Source organism: Gallinula chloropus (assembly GCF_964237585.1).
Source record: "Gallinula chloropus genome assembly, chromosome: 30".
In the NCBI taxonomy this organism is placed as follows: domain Eukaryota; kingdom Metazoa; phylum Chordata; class Aves; order Gruiformes; family Rallidae; genus Gallinula; species Gallinula chloropus.
In genome coordinates, this window is record NC_140115.1 from 506,612 (window position 1) to 523,566 (window position 16,955).

Here is a 16,955-nt window from a genome sequence, read left to right on the forward strand (position 1 = left end):
TTTCAACACTCAAATAAAACCTCTCCAGTTAGTCATACAATTCTTATTTTTTTAATTAAAATGTGTTGAAGAGCCATGGTTTTAAGGGATTTCTGGATGTTAATGAGCCCCATGGTGTCTTTTCTTCAGAGTCTACAGACCTCAAGATACCAAGAGGAGAATGAAGAAACTTCTCAAGAAGTTTAGTCAGGAGGAATGCCCAAAGCACCCTGAAGCACTCACAGGCCCCACTGGGAGCCATTCCTAACAAAGCCTCCCCAGGGGCTCGTTAGAGCAGACAACTGGAGGCCATGAGGACAAACCCAGGCAAAGCACAGGCAGCTCTGATGCTGAGGACACCCTGGCTGGGTCTGATGAAGCAGAAATGCCAAGTGCTGACCCCCAGCCCCTGGGCAGGGAGATCCTGACCCCCACCTGTGCCTAAGGGCTCTTCCTTGGGATGTGGGCAGTGTGACCCCATGGAAGGACAGGGGTTTAATACATGGTGTCCTCCCCTGGCATGGGTGCAAGGAGGTAATGATGCTCCATGGCCACGAGGACAATGTTTCTCCTCTGAGGCCTCTGTGTCAGGGCCATCAGCCACAGCCAAAGGGACCTTGTTTCTATCTGGCCCTTTCAGCCTGTTCAGCACCCTTGGCCATCTGTACCACAGTCCATCCTACAGTTCCCCACACCTGTGCCTGTGTCCCTGCAGGCACATTATCCCCTTCCCGACCATGTTCTCACCCCATGATGTCCCTGCCTGCACTGCTGTGTCTCCATCCTTGCCAGCTGTTCCCACAAACACAAACCCACCAGCTCATCCACACTTCCTCAAAGTGACATTTTACACCACAGCACTGCCCTCAGAATGACATTTCTTTATCCTCACGTCCACTCTGACCTTCAAAGCTGCAGTTTCACCTTGACTTTCTTTCTTAGGTTCTTTCACTGTAGCACAATAGGGCTTCCCTCAGCCTCCCCTTCCCCAGGCTAAAGAAGCCCCGGGTCTCTCAGCCTCTCCACACAAGACCCCTGACTGTATCTGGTCAGACTTTCTGTGACCACGCGAGGGTTTCTCCACATTCCACCAGACTGGGGAGCCCCACACTGGGATTGACTGCTCCAGAGGTGTCTTCACTGGTGCTGAGTCCAGATGGACAAGAAGGGTCCTTGTCTGCGTGGCCACTCTCCTCCCAGTGCAGCCCAATGTGCTCATGGCCAGATTCCTGTTCAGCACCTCTGACTGCTATGGCATCTCCTGGAATGACCAAATTCTTCTCCCTGCAGCCTGTTCTCCACCTGTCATGTCTGAGCCTGTCTTGATGTGTGGGTGTTGTGCTGGAACCTTTTGTCATGGTTTTGTTCCAGTCAAGAGCTGGACATCAAGAGGCCACGTTCTCTCTGTGAGGATGATGTGGGCTGGGAGGGATTGGAGACAGGGGGAAGGGAGGGAAAATCAAACAATAAAAAATAGTAAATTATATCACACTGATGATGCCCAGTGCAGTTTCTCACCAAACCACACAGCTCAGGCCCTACAGCTCAGAGCCCTGCGCTCCTCCCCCGCACCAGCCCCCTTTATGCTGAGCTTGATGGAATTGGCATGGAATACCCTCTTTGGCCAGTTTTAGGTCACCTGTGCAGGTTTGTCGAGGTCTTTTTGAAGGGAAACTCCATCTTTTTAATGGTCCACATGTGCTTGCAGGTGTCTCTCCAACTTGTGGTGCCTCCAGTGAAATGGCAGCAATAGGTGTTAGAGACCCTGGGACTCCATTGCTGGACGTTCAGCATGTTCCATGTTGGACTATGGAAGAGCCTGATAATGACCGCTGGCACTGTTAGGACTGTTCCCTTGGCTGGGAATTCATGATTCTCAAGGTTTATGGGGCTGCTTGTGTACTCCTGGGGAAGTTTCAGGCCAGGAACGTCTGTCTCCCTCACAACTTTTTGCTTGGGACGTACTGCTGGACGTTTAACAGGTTGGAAGGTGGGTGCTGGTATAGCTGGAACATATAGCACCATATTACTACCCTGAACCTCCCCTTTTCCCCCACAGATTCACCCATATCCACCCCCAGAAGCCTTGTACAACATCCTCACACCCCTCCCATCACGCATGGGTGCCCCCACAATTAACCCTCCCAGCACCCCTGGTGGATCCCCAAAACCTAATTACCCCCACCGCTTCATTTTCACCTCCAAATCCCCTCATATCTCACCCAAACACTCCTCTACACCCTCCAGATGCCCTCCCTTCTGCAATCATGGGTGCCCTCCACACCTTCATCCTGCCCCCCAGCCCACCCTCAACCCTTCCCAGGCACCCTGGCAGGCACCCCCCACCCCCCTGTATCCCCCTTGACCCCTTGCTCCCCCCAAAGAAATCCCACTCATACACCCCCAGCACTGCCTACACCACCCCCAGGCTCCCTACATAACCCACGGGTGCCACCCCTCACTCCCCAGCACTGTGTTAAACCCCCAGCACCACTGGTGGTCCCCCAACACTCCCCATAACCCCAAACCTCCTATTTTCCCCCTCAAGTCCCAACATATCTCTCCCCAGTACGTACTATACCTCCCCCCAAAACACCTCCCCAACCACCTATGGGTTCCCCCCAATTTAACCCCCACATCCAGCCCAGCCTTAAACCAACCTAGTACCACTTGTTGCCCCTCAAATGCCCCCATAAACCTCAAACTCCACCCTTCCCCCAAAAAATCCTCCCATGTCCCCCACAGAACTACCCTGCGTCCCCCACGCCCCACCTCCTCAGCACTAATGGGTTCCTCAGCACCACTTAAGCCTCCTCAGCCAAACAATAATAACCCAGCAAACTCTATACCCACCAGCACCACATTACTCCTCCAAACCCCTTCCTTTTCACCTTCAAATTACACCATACCTTCCCCCAAGACCCTGCCTCAACCCCTACAGCCCCCCAGCAACACTAAGTGTCCCCCCCGCCTCTCCAGCCCTATCTTAACTCCGCAAGCATGTTTATACCCCCAAACACCATGCAACCCCTCATAACCCTGCTGTAGCAGGGGGCAATATGGTGCTGAGGGGGTGTGCAAGTAAGTGCTTGGCAGGAGAAAGGTCTCCTTTATGCCAGTGCTGAGATCAGCCATGTTCAGTCTTGAATGGGCCATCTTGCTTTGCCTCATCCTTCTTCTGCTGGCTCATTTTGCTCCTGGGAATGAGCTGTTGTTCCTGAGCTTGTTCATCTGCAGAAGGGAAGGGACTGGCATGGATAGAAAAAAAGCAGGTGTGTTTGGAATAGCAGGAAAGGGAATGAGGAGAAAATGCCTTTGTCCTACACTGTAAAAAGCCCAACACCAGCCCCACCCCCCGCTAAAGTAAGGAAATGGGAATGGCACTTCTGAAGGTAAAGGAGACTTTGCAACAGGTGATAGAAGTAGTGCCACAGAATCACAGAATCACAGAACACTGGGGGTTAGAAAGGACCTTGAAAGATCACACAGACCAACCTTCCCTGCCAGAGCAGGATCATCTAGGCTAAATCATACAGGTGGCTTTGAATGTCTCCAGAGAAGGAGACTCCCCAGCCTCTCTGGGCAGTCTGTCCCAGTGCTCCATCACCCTCACAGTCTAAAAGTTCCTCTTTACATTCACATGGAACTTCCTCTGCTCCAGCTTGTACCCATTGCCCCTTGTCTTATCACTGACCATCACTCTTAGAAGAGCCCGGCTCCGTCCTCCTGAATCTGACCCTTTATATATTTATAAACATGAATAAGGTCAGCCCTCAGTCTCCTCTTCTCCGAGCTCAAGAGGCCCAGCTCCCTCAGCCTTTCCTCATAAGGAAGGTATTCCACTCCCTTAACAATCTTGGTGGCCCTGAGCTGGGCTCTTTCAGCCCACAACACACCTCGAGTGCTGTGTCCAGTTCTGGGCTCCTCACCATAAGAAAGACACTGAGGTCCTCGAGCAAGTGCAGAGAAGGGCAACCAGGCTGGGGAAGGGGCTGGAGGGCAAATCCTATGAGGAACGGTCAAGGGAACTGGGGCTGTTTTGATTGGAGAAGAGGAGGCTGAGGGGAGACCTTATCACCACCTACAACTACCTGAAGGGAGGTTGTTGAGAGGTGGGCAATGGTCTCTTCAGCCAGGTAACAGGTGATAGCACAAAGGGAAATGGCATGAAGCTGGGCCAGGGCAGGTTTAGATTAGATATTAGGAAGAAATTTTTACTGAAAGAGTTGTCAGGGCCTGGAACAGGCTGCCCAGGGAGGGGGTTGAGTCACCTTCCCTGGATGTGTTCAAAATAAAGGGTAGATGAGGTAGGTAGGGATATGGTTTAGCATAGGGTGGGAATGGTTGGACTCGATGATCTTAAAGGTCTTTTCCAACCTTGTGATTCTGCGATTCTTTCAAGGAGTTCTCTGTCCTTCTTGTAACTGAGGGGCCCAGAACTGGACCAAACATTCCAGGTGATGTCTTACCAGGGCAGAGAAGAGCGGGAGAAAGACCTCTCTTGACCTAGTAAGAGCACCCTTTCCAATACACCCCAGGATGCCATTGTTCCTCTTACCCAGGAGGGCACATTGCTGGCTCATGGTCATCCTACTGTCTACCAGGACCCCAGGTACCCCGTCACTCTCCAACAGGCCATTCCCCAACTGTCGCAGATGGGATAGGTAAGAGGGATGCACTTCACTCTTAAGAGAGAGGCAATAATGTGTTTATTGATATAAACATAAAGGGATCATGGAAGAAAGTTCAGCAGCATGCTGCAATGGATGCTGGTCCAGAGGTCTCCTAAGGAGATCTGGACAGGCAGGAAAAGCAGTCTCTTCAGACCAAAACCTGCCTGGAGAACTTTGCTATTCCGACAGAGCAGCAGTTCCCTCACTGGCCTCCTGGGACTCCCAACACTTTATCTGGCATCATAGAATTGAATTGTAGGGGTTGGAAGGGACCTCGAGAGATCATCGGGTCCAAACCCCCTGCCAAAGCAGGCTCCCTAGGAAATATCACTCAGATAGGCATCCAGACGGGTCTTGAATATCTCCAGAGATGGAGACTCCACCACTTCCCTGGGCAGCCTGTCCCAGGGCTCTGTCACTTCACTGTGAAAAAGTTCTTCCGCATGTTGGTGTGGAACTTCCTGTGCTCCAACTTGCAGCCATTGCCCCTTGTCCTATCCCCACAGACCACTGAAAAGGGGCTGGCTGATTCCCCCTGCATCCCCTGCTTAAGATAATTATAAACCTTAATTAAGTGCCCCCTTAGTCTTCTCTTCTCAAGGCTGAAGATTCCCAACTTACTCAGCCTACCCTCATAGGGGAGATGTTCCAGGCCCCTAATCATCTTTGTGGTCCTTCTTTGGACTCTCTCCAGGAAATCCCTGTCCTTTTTAAACCAAGGAGCCCAGAACTGGACACAATACTCCAGGTGGGACCTGACCAGGGCAGAGTAGAGGGGGAGGATCACCTCCTTTGACCTGCTGGCTACACTCCTCCGGATGTACCCCAGGATCCCATTGGCTCTCTTAGCCACCAGGGCACACTGCTGGCTCATGGCCAACCTGTCATCTACCAAGACCCCCAGGTCCTTCTCCACTGAGCTCTTCTCCAGCAGGTCATCCCCCAGCCTGTACTGATACAAACGGTTGTTCCTTCCCAGGTGCAAGACTTTACACTTGCTTTTGTTGAACTTCATCTGGTTTCTAACTGCCCAGCTCTCCAGCCTGTCCAGGTCTCTCTGGATGGCAGCGCAGTGTTCCTGTGTGTCAGCCACTCCTCCCAGCTTTGTATCATCAGGTACATGCTGAGGGTGGATGCTATTCCCTCGTCAAGGTCGTCAATGAAGATATTAAACAGGACTGGACCCAACACCGAGCCCTGGGGAACAGCACTAGTCACAGGCCTCCAGTCAGATTCTGCTCCTCGAATCACAACCCTCTGGGCTCGGTCCGACAGCCAGTTCTCAACCCACCTCACCGTCCACTCATCTATCCCGTGCTCTCTCAGCTTTGTTATCAGGATGTCATGGGAGACAGTATCAAAGGCCCTGCTGAAGTCAAGGTAGATGACATCCACTGCTCTCCCTCCATCTACCCAGCCTGTCATGAGATCATAGAAGGCTATGAGATTGGTCAAGCACGATTTCACCTTGGTGACTCCATGCTGACTGCTCCTCATGACCTTCTTCTCTTCCAATTGCTTGGAGATGGCATCCAGAACAAGCTGTTCCATTACCTTTCCTGGGACAGAGGTGAGGCTGACTGGCCTATAGTTACTAGGTTCCTCTTTCTTGCCCTTTTTAAAAACTGGAGTGACACTGGCTATCCTCCAGTCTTCAGGCACTTCTCCTGTCCTCCAAGACCTGTTGAAGATGATAGAGAGCAGCTCAGCAATCACCTCTGCCAGCTCCCTCAGCACACATGGATGAAACCCATCAGGGCCCATGGATTTGTGTGCATTAATCCCTTTGAGCTGCTCCTGAACCTCCCCTACCTCAACCAGAGGGAAATTCTTCGTTTCCCCAACACTCCAACTTTCATCCAGTGTCTGTGGGTCCCGAGGGGCCTTTGAAGTGAAGACTGAAGTAAAGGCAGCATTCAGTATCTCCACGTTCTTGGCATCCCCCGTTACCAGGACACCCTCCTCATTCAGCAAGGGTCCTACATTATCCCTGGTCATCCTCTTACTATTCACGTATCTAAAGAAACCCTTTTTATTATCCTTTATGTCCCTTGCCAGCTTCATTTCAAAGGGGGCTTTAGCCTTCCTAGTTGCATCCCTACAGGCCCAGACCACATTCCTGTATTCTCCCCAGGTGCTCAGACCCTTTTTCCACAATTCATAGATCTTCTGCTTCTCTTTGAGTTTACTCAATAGCTCTGTGTTCATCCATGCAGGTCTTCTGCCTCTCTTTCCCAATTTCCTGCTCAAAGGGATGCATCGTTCCTGTGCTTGGAAGAAGCCCTGTTTGAATAATAGCCAGCTCTCACAGGCTCCCATTCCTTCCAACAGTGTAGCCCAAGGGATAGCCCCTATTAAGTAGCAGAGGAGATCAAAGTTAGCTCTTCCAAAATTCAGGGGAGCTATCCTAATTTTGGCTTGCTTCTTCCACCCAGGATCTTGAACTCGACCATTTCATGGTCGCTTTGTCCTAAGCTGCCCCCGACCTTCACGTCCCTAACGAGCCCGTCCTTGTTAGTGAAAACAAGGTCCAGCACCCGCCCTCCCCTTGTAGGCTCCTGCACCATCTGTAGCAGGAAATTGTCTTCAACACACCGCAGAAATTGTCTGGACTGCACACGACTGGCCGTGTTGCTTGCCCAGCAAATATCTGGACAGTTGAAGTCCCCCATAAGGATCAGTGCCCAGGATCTTGAGGCTACTTCTAACTGCTTATAGAATGCGCTATCAACCTGCTCCTCTTGATCAGGGGGCCTATAGACACTCTCACAACAATGTCACCCATACCAGTTTGCCCCTTGATTTTAACTCACAAGCACTCGACGGATGGTTCATCCTTCCCCAGGTGTTGGTAGTTGGGGCCTGGCGGTCGGAAGATGTCGGGATGTTGGAAAGTTTGGAACCCCCCCTCCCCTCAGGTAACCAATAATAGGCAGCCGGGGATGTAAGCGGGCGGAAATGACATCGTAAACCTCGGCTATATAACACTGTGCCACTCACTAATAAACGCCATTTGCCATCCCCCACGTTGGTGTCTGTGAGCTGATGGCCCGAGCGGCTAGAGTGTGGCCGCCGTGCCGTTCCTGAACCAGGTCACCGCGCCTAGAGAGGCAACAGCCAGGTGGAGCTCAACACATTCCAGCTGCTCTCTCACATAAAGAGCAACTCCTCCACCTCGCCTCCCTAGCCTGTCTTTCCTAAAAAGCACATAGCCATCCATGACAGCGGGCCAGTCGTCCAGGTTGTCCTGGGGATTCCATCCACTTTCTGTCCCCATCTTTTCACTCAGGGGTCTGGGTATCAGTAGACAAATGCTATTACTACTAAAGACTGAGGAGAAAATGCCTCAGCCTTTTCTTCATCCTCTGTCACAATTAAGGAATTATAGATTCAATTAATTTGCTATTTGTTATTATAGAGTTAATAACATAAGTAGGGCCAGGGAGAATATCCCTCCTTTAATGTAGGTTGCAAACAAAAGGTTCCAGGGCTGAGCAAGTTTCCTGGTCAGAAACCTCCCCAGGTAGTCCTCAAGCAACCATGGTATCCTTGGGGCTAAGGTCATTCCTGGTCAAGGGAATGGTCCTAATAATGCCAGATGTCATTTTCAGGCTCTACAGGCATCCACATTCAAAAATGCAACATGTCCAGCAATAGCTCCCAAAGAAAAGGTGTGAGGGCTGAAAGATGTTTGTGGTCCTAAACCTCCCCAAGTAGTTATCAGGATCCAAAACCAGACTAATTTGGCAGAGGTTACACACCATTGTGTTCCAAAAGACCCCAGGTTGCTCTGGGTGGCTTGGGGCACCTGGGCTTAACTCCTGAGTAATGCCCAACTAGGAGTTTTGTCATGACCAGGTCTTCACAATTTTCAGGAACAGAATTAAGACTCAAAACCGAGTCAAGGGTCAATTCACTTTATTTGACCAACAACAAGTGTGCAAGAGAAGGGGGGGGAAAGAAATGCGATATCTACCACCATGGAGCTGCAGTGTCCTGTCAGGCCAATGTCTTCAGGTCTGGTGGGACAACGTTCCCTCCATGTAGGTCACCTCTGTTCTTTTATTGTGTTGTATTCACTCCTTCCAGGAATCAATTAGCGTATTGCAAGAGCTACTTTGTTTCGCTGCATCCCCCACCCAGTGTTGGTGTGTCTGCCCAATACCATCACTGGGAGGTTTTAGGTGGTCTTCAGGGGTCTCTGGCCCCCGTCTCTTCCAGACCCCGGGTCTGGGCACATGCACAGTGGTTGGGTTAAACTTAATCAGCTCTGCATTCAGGTGCATAGGAAGGCAGGATGCATCTGGTCTTGCGGTCTGACCGTTGCTCTACTGCTGACAGTGGTGAGAGCTGGTGGTGTAATGTTCCAGCAGTGTTGAGACAAACACCTGACACAGTCTCTTCATTGTTTGACACAGTCCCCTAGACCACCCTATGGCTCCACATGGCTGTTTCGTTCACGTTATGCCACGGTGGCATGAATGATAGGAGGTAAAGAGAGGAAGAAGGAAAAGAGACAGCATGGTCACAAGAGCTAACAACATCCAATTAACTATTGCATTTTTACTTCTTAAAATGTAAATCTCTTCCTGCTGGAACAGGCTGCACAGAGAGGTGGTGGATGCCTGATCCCTGGAGGTGTTCAAGGCCAGGCTGGATGGGGCCCTGGGCAGCCTTGTGTAGCTCCAGGCCTGGAGGTTGGTGGCCCTGCCTGTGGCAGGGGGGTTTGAACTGTCTGATCCTTGGGGTCCCTTCCAGCCCAGACGAGTCTGTGATTCTATTATTATCAATTCAGAACATCTATGCATTCTGGTACCTGTGTGGTTTTGGTGATACAAAGCAGAGTGATTGTGGCCTTTGTGGTTCATGTGGTCTGCTGCCCTGGTCTATTCTGCTTGGGGTCGGCATACACAGTAGGAAAATGGATTTCCACACCCCCTTAGTCTAAGGCACATGTTTTGTTGGGGTCTCAAAACTTCTGTTCTAGATTTAAGCAAAGACAAGTAAAAACACCCTATTTAATATGATCCATACTGCTGACGGTGTCGTTGGGCATTTCTTTAACGCCCTCAGGTGAAGCAGGAGCTACAAATTGCCTATTGGCTACGACATGTTGAATCAATTGTATAAAACATGGAATAATACGTGGTAAAAACAACAATGTGGTGAATCCACATGTCAAATAAAATAGGATTGACTTAACCCATGGACCAACGGGGAGCCAGGACAACATCTCAATGTCCCAGCCTCCCCATGTTTGAATGGGGACATGGGCTAACTTCTGTATCCTGGCTGTGGGTTGTTTAACAACCTTGCCATTGTCATCTATTTTCAAACCACAATTAGAATCATTTATGACCACAAATGCCTCCTCCTTTGGCTGACAGGTAATTGAGAACCATGTGATGTGTTAATGTTGCTCTTCACATTTGTGCCCCCTGATTGGCCAATAGATGGAGGGCATGAGCTGTGTCATTAGTAATAATTCCTACGATGGCTTGTAGACGAATAATGGGATTTAGATTATAGATTGGGTCTCGAGCAGCCCTAATCCATTCCTTAGGATTCTAGGTTGCAGGTCCAATATGTTGTACGACACATTGGAGGGTCCACCTGTCTTTTCCCCAGGACTGGCTACTCCCACCTGCTATAGAAACATCAATGGACCCTCGATATCGACTGAGGTCATCATAGACCTTAATTCTCAAACGGAATGGTAACTTCCTGGTTGGTTATGCCAACCAGGTTCTGCCACAAGCCAAAGGGTTGGATTCCCTCAATATCTCAACTCCCATACCATTCCTATAAGCCCAAAAGCTATCAAATCATTTCTTATGACCACTTTCATTGACCCAATCCGAATTTAGCCATTGAGGGATGAGTTTTGCTCACCAGTGGTGTTGCTCAACATGCACCATAACATGTCACCTCTGACAGGAAAAGTGATTATAAGTAGCACAATTAATGGGTTGACACCCAGGGAAGATACAAGGATTTCCACACCTGAAGGTCCAATAACACACACACTATGACCCACAAAACCTCCATTGTTGTCATTCCGATTCAGACAATATTCCCCCTTTTCTGGAACTGGGGTTTTCCATGGATTTGTTTCCTCATTCCAATAGAATGAATCATGACCAATGGTTATGTCACTTAGATCACTCAGGGGCCATTTTGGGGATATTGTTTCAATGTCCATGGCCAGTCTTTAAATCCTGAAGGGCTCCCACATCCCCAACAATTTGTCAGGTTAAAAGCGTTGGGCACCTGCTGGCCTAAAGTTATAAATCCATTTTGCCACCCCAGGCTGAAGAGGGGGGCTCAAAGTTTCCTCAGATATTAAAGGTGGTGAGAATGGTCAATCAAAACCATGTTTCTAACAGTCTGGTAAACGTCCTATAAATATTAACAAAGCAGTTATTAACTAAACTATACAGACAATTAACAGCTTCATCTATTCCTTCAACCAGGTGTCAGAGATTCCATCTGGAAAAGAAAAGAGAGAAAACTCAGACTTAGTTTGTATTAAGGAACTGGTCGTAGATTGTTATTAGAAGGATGGAATGATCCACCTTGTATTGACTTTGTGTTCCTTCCCATGGGCATCTCTTGCTTTCCAAGCGTATTTGTTGAGGGGCTCAGCCAGGACGAGGGGAACAGTCCCAATGGTCAGCATTTCTACCAAGACTGGCAGACCAGGAGAGAAAAATGGCTTTTCTGGGGTGCTGGGAGTGTAGGGTTTGGGGATTAAATTTGGGGTTTGGGTCAAAAGACATTGAGTTGGGACATCCAATTATTCCCCAGCAATCATTGACTTGGGGAACTGCATCCCAGAGACGTTCTGCCCAGTGTGGCTTGTGAGCTTTTACAAACCCTTTCAAAAGCCCATTAGTTCCCGCCACTATCCCATTAGCTTGGGGCTAACACGGGGGGTGAAATCCCCACCTGACTCCTCCTTCCTTGGCCCACTCCTGCCCCTTGGCAGCAGTGAAATGACTGCCCTGGTCTGACTGAGCAGACTGGGGGTTGGCAGAAAGCAAAACCAATTTGTCAGGGCCCGCCCTGGATGTTCTCTTGCTGATCCTGGAAATGCCTGGGCTTGGACTAGGCCAGAAATGATTTCCACTCCCACTAATACTCTTGTTTCCCCTCCGCCTTCCCAAGGGCTCCAATAGAGTCGATTTGCCAGGCCTCCCAAAGGGTCTTTTTCTCTCTCAGTTGGAGGGGGGTCTCTTCCATGGGGTGCCGCTCTCACCGCAGGCGGCATTGTTCACAGGCCCAGAGCCAGGTGGGGCAAGCTTCCCAGTGACAGGCCACCCCCTGGCATGTGCCTCCCTGTGGGAATCCTTGGATCCTGCCTGGCCACGTTTCACATGCAGCCATTCCAGGAGCCTGTCCCAATGTCCTCTGAGCTGGTCCTCTTTCTGCAGAGGGGCAATGCTGGCCAGTTCCTCTGAGCTGAGGGAGCTGGGCCTCGTTACCTTGGAGAAGAGGAGACTGAGGGGTGGCCTTATTCAGGTCAATGGGCAAAAGCTGGAGCAGAGGAAGTTCCATGTGAATGTCAGGAGAAACTCTTTCACTGTGAGGGTGCCAGAGCCCTGGGACAGACTGCCCAGAGAGGTTGTGGAGTCTCCTCCTCTAAAAACATTCACACCCACCTGGATGTGTTCCTGTGTGGTTTAGTCCAGGTGATCCTGCTGTGGCAGGGGGGTAGGACTAGATGACCTTTTGAGGTCCCTTCCAACTCCAAACGTTCTGTGATTCCTTGACCTTGGATCTCCCTGCACGCCTCTGGAGCACCTCTGGCCCCTCAGGTTTCACTGGGTGTTGGTGTTTGAACACCTCCTCCTTGGCCTCCCACCCATTAATTCCCATGAGAGCTGGGACCAGCAGCTCCCAGGAAGCAGGTGCCTCTTTTGTGCCCACTGGAACCGTGGCAAGAGGAATCCCAGCTTTGGTTGGATGGAGGCAGCCCTGTGCCAGAGCTGCATCCCCTTTCAGCCCCAGGGCTGCAAAGCAAGGATGAGGTGCCTCTAGTCACTTGTCATACTTTTTACCCTCCCCAAGGGGAAAGAGTCCCCTTCCCGTCATCTTCTGGGGGTCCTGCCTCATGTGGAGACAAGGAAAAGTGATTCTTCTGCCCAGCTGATGCTTGACTAGGAGAAAGGACTCTGCTGGACAGAAGGATTTCTCCCCAGACTAGAGAGCAGATGGCAGGGAGGACTTCAGTGTCTTTCCAAGTTGGTTCCTTTGAGCTTCAGGAATACCTCAGAGGAGCCGAGGGGTACATGACACCTTCACCTGCTCCTCTGCTGTAGCTGGGCTGGACTCCTGGGACAGTGGAAGCTGATGAAACATTACAGCAATGATGAGGGACAGCTCTGCCACAGAGCAGCTCCTCTGCCATTCACACAGGGCTGGGGACACTGCCTGTAGGCATCAAGGGGAGACCTGAGAGGCTGAGAGAGCTGACAGATGCTGAGAGCTCACTGGAGGAGAAATATCCTCAGCACTCTACCTGTGAGTATGTCCGGGGTATGTCTGTGGGTGCAGGGCAATGCAGGTTCTGTTCCTGGAGGGATCTCCTAAAGCTGGGACATGGGGCAGTCTGTGGGGTCTGTCAGGAAGATAGATTCTCTATAGGACCAGAAGGTGCTGCTTGGAAGGGATTCCCTTCTGCCCCATCAGAAGGACAGGGCAGGACAGCTGTCTTCTCCTGGGCATGGTTGAGGGGTGCCCAGGGCTGTCCTTGTGAGCAGGGTCCTTGTGCCCCGGGGTCTGTGTGCTGGGGCAGGGACTCTGCTGCTGCCAGGGTCAGCACTCAGCCTGCCTGCTGGGCTTTCCACGGGGATATAGACAGCACCTCTGGGTTGAAGCAGTGACCCAGGGAAGGGCAACGTAAGGTCCTTCTGCTGTAAGAAAGTGCTGCCTGGGTCAGCTTTGCTCCCGGCCAGAGCTGATCCTTGAGAAATGCCAAAGAGAATGTTTCTCCAAAGGCAGAGTCTTTGCTTTGACTTTTCCTCTCCTGTGGGCTGTGCTGAGTGTGGTAGATGAGAACTTATTTCTCCCCTTGAGAATATGCAGTGAAAACTTGATTCTCATGAAGATGTTGGAGCCTGGGCTGAGCCCTGCACACACAGAGGTTCCCTGGGGCAGTGCCCTGATGGCAGGAGGGGTCTGCAGAGCAGAGCTGAGCACAGGGCAGGTTGGATGAGGTCTGTGAGCACAGAGCAGGAGGTGAGATGGGCAAAGAGAAGGTTCTGCAGGGTCAGCTCCAGGCAGCAGAGACATTGTCAGGGAGGGAGGAGCTGCTCCCAGAAATGCCCTGGCAGTGGGGATTTGAGACGCCCCTGACACTTTCTGACACCCACCCCCTGGTTTCTGCCACCCAGCACAGACTCTGCAGCCAGAGTACAGAGTTTTAGGCTGAAACTTCTCCTTGGCAGCCCAACCAGCAGTGAGGAGAAACCCCTGAGTGCCTGTCTTTCTATTCCTGACCCTAAAGCTTTTGCTGCAGCATTTCCTGCTGTATCCCCTCCTGTCCTTGCTGCCTTTGTCCCACCATTACCTGGGGCTTTGAGCATGTCCATGGTGGGACTGGCACTGAGCTGACCCTCACTTCGGGACCCCCATCTTTAGGACTGAGGTTTTCCAGGCAGCTCCTGCTGGGCTGCAGCTGCCTCCCACAATGGCACCGCTCTCCCAGGGACTCTTGTGCCCCAGAGAGGAGCCCCATGCAGGAGACATCTCGGCACAGAGGCCGTGGCAATGCCACTCATCACCTGTGTGTGGGCAGCTGCACTGAGCCCTGTGTGTCCCTGGCTGGGAGTGGGGAGCTGAGATCCTCCTTGGGTAGGATGAGACTGCAGGAGGGCTTTGGAGCTCTGACCTGCGAGACTGGATTCCTCATCTCTCTGTGGGGTCCAGTTTCTTCTGCAGGGAACAGCAGGGTGTGATCACAGAACGTCCAGCACAGGGCAGCTGAGACCAGGGCTGATGGACAGAGCAGCTCTCCCCACTCTGCACTCAGGGGAAGGTTTCACTGGCACTGCAGCAGCAATGTCAGGGAGTTCTGGCAGGAGTAACACTCCTCAGCTCCTTCCTATCCACAGGGGATTTAGTCTGAGTTCAGGCCATCCTTCTGTATCCTTACTGCTGCGAGGCAGGACTGAGTTCTCCAGAGCCCACAGCCAACCCTCCTCTCAGCAGTGGCACGCTCAAGCCAGCACATTGCAGAGAGTCAATCTGAGGGTGTTCCCTAAGAGTTGGAAGATGTTTTTGACCGAGTTGTGTTCCCTAATTTCTCACTGTGGCTTTTCCTCCTTGGACAGGTCTCCACACTTGACAGCAGCAGATGTCCAACAGCAGCTCCATCAGCCAGTTCCTCCTCCTGCCCTTTGCAGACACACGGGAGCTGCAGCTCCTGCACTTCTGCCTCTTCCTGGGCATCTACCTGGCTGCTTTTCTTGGAAATGGTCTCATCATCATCACCATAGCCTGTGACCACCACCTCCACACACCCATGTACTTCTTCCTTCTCAACCTCTCTATTGTTGACCTTGCCTACATCTCCACCACTGTTCCCAAAGCCATGGCCAATTCCTTGTGGGACACCAGGGCCATTTCCTACACAGGATGTGTGGCTCAACTCTTTTTCTTTGTATGCTTGATCTCAACAGAGTTCTGTCTTCTCACTGTCATGGCCTATGACCGCTACGTTGCCATCTGCCACCCCCTGCACTACAGGACCCTCCTGGGCAGCAGAGCTTGTGTCCACATGGCAGCAGCTGCCTGGGCCAGTGGGTTTCTCTATTCTCTGCTGCACACAGCCAATACATTTTCACTTCCCCTCTGCAAGGGCAATGCCCTTGACCAGTTCTTCTGTGAAATCCCCCAGATCCTCAAGCTCTCCTGCTCAGATGCCTACCTCAGGGAAACTGGAGTCCTTGTGGTCAGTGCCTCTTTTGCTACTGGGTGTTTTGTGTTCATTGTGGTGTCCTATGTGCAGATCTTCAGGGCTGTGCTGAGGATCCCCTCGCAGCAGGGACGGCACAAAGCCTTTTCCACCTGCCTCCCTCACCTGGCCGTGGTCTCCTTGTTCCTCAGCACTGCCTTCTTTGCCTACCTGAAGCCCCCCTCCATCTCCTCCCTATTTCTGGACCTGGTATTGTCATTTCTTTACTCTGTTGTTCCACCAGCAGTGAACCCCCTCATCTACAGCATGAGGAACCAGGAGCTCAAGGATGCCATGTGGAAACTGAGGACTGGATGTTTCTAAGCAGCTCATCTTTGGCATATCACTGGCCATGGAACTCACATTAGGACCAGTCTGTATTTAGTATGAATTTTGGTGGTTGTTTAGTCTTCTCAGTAGCCTAGATACATGTATGCACCTCACCTTGCCTCTGCTTGCTCTTTGGTCATTTCGATACTGCTCAGCTCTCCAGTGTCTTCCGACACATGGAAAACTTCCCATCTTTCAGATGTCTAATAAATGATTCTCTCAGAATTTTAGTGTGTTGTTAAGTGACCTTTCTATCTATCTGAACAAAAGTTGGTTTGGAGAGAATCTCCTCTGAAAGCTGACCCCCTTCATATGCTGCAGGATGAGCATGAGCCAGCAATGTGCCCTCCTGGCTATGAAGGCCAATGGCACCCTGGGGTGTATTAGAAGGGGTGTGTTCAGTAGGTCAAGAGAAGCCTTTCTCCTCCTTGCCCAGGTGAGAACGCACCTGGAATGTTGTGTCTAGTTCTGGGCTTCTCAGTTCAAGAATGACAGGGAACTCCTTGAAAGAGTCCAGCGTTGGCCATGCTGTGGCTCTGTGATTCTGTGGTTCCTACACAGTGGAATGATCCTAAAAGCTCCTGTTTTCATTTTCAGGCTCAACCAGTGTCCACCTTAGAAAGTGCTAAATGTATAGTATGGCTCCAAAGCAGATTTGAGTGCTGAAAGATGTTCCTGGCCTGAAACCTATCTAGGTAGATCACTAGCAGCCCAAGTAGGCTTAAGGCTCAGGGCTGGCGGAGGTGATTGCGGAGCCACTCTCTATCATCTTCAATAGGTCCTGGACTACAGGAGAAGTGCCTGAAGATTGGAGAATAGCCAATGTGACTCCAGTCTTTAAAAAAGGCAAGAAGGAGGATCCCAGTAACTACAGGCCAGTCAGCCTCACTTCTGTCCCTGGAAAGGTGATGGAACAGTTTGTTTTGGATGCCATCTCCAAACAACTGGAAGAGAAGAAGGTTATGAGGAGTAGTCAGCATGGATTCACCAAGGGGAAATCGTGCTCGACCAATCTC

General features: G+C 51.1%; 1 protein-coding gene across 1 annotated transcript; it reads left to right on the forward strand.

Moving 5' to 3' along the window:
* Positions 1–15,009: 15,009 nt before the first annotated feature.
* Positions 15,010–15,933, forward strand: LOC311202404 (olfactory receptor 14C36-like; the record flags this gene model as incomplete). Its single annotated transcript, XM_084276994.1, has 1 exon — positions 15,010–15,933. One exon carries the CDS (start codon positions 15,010–15,012, stop codon positions 15,931–15,933), a length of 924 nt encoding a protein of 307 aa, XP_084133120.1.
* Positions 15,934–16,955: the final 1,022 nt, after the last annotated feature.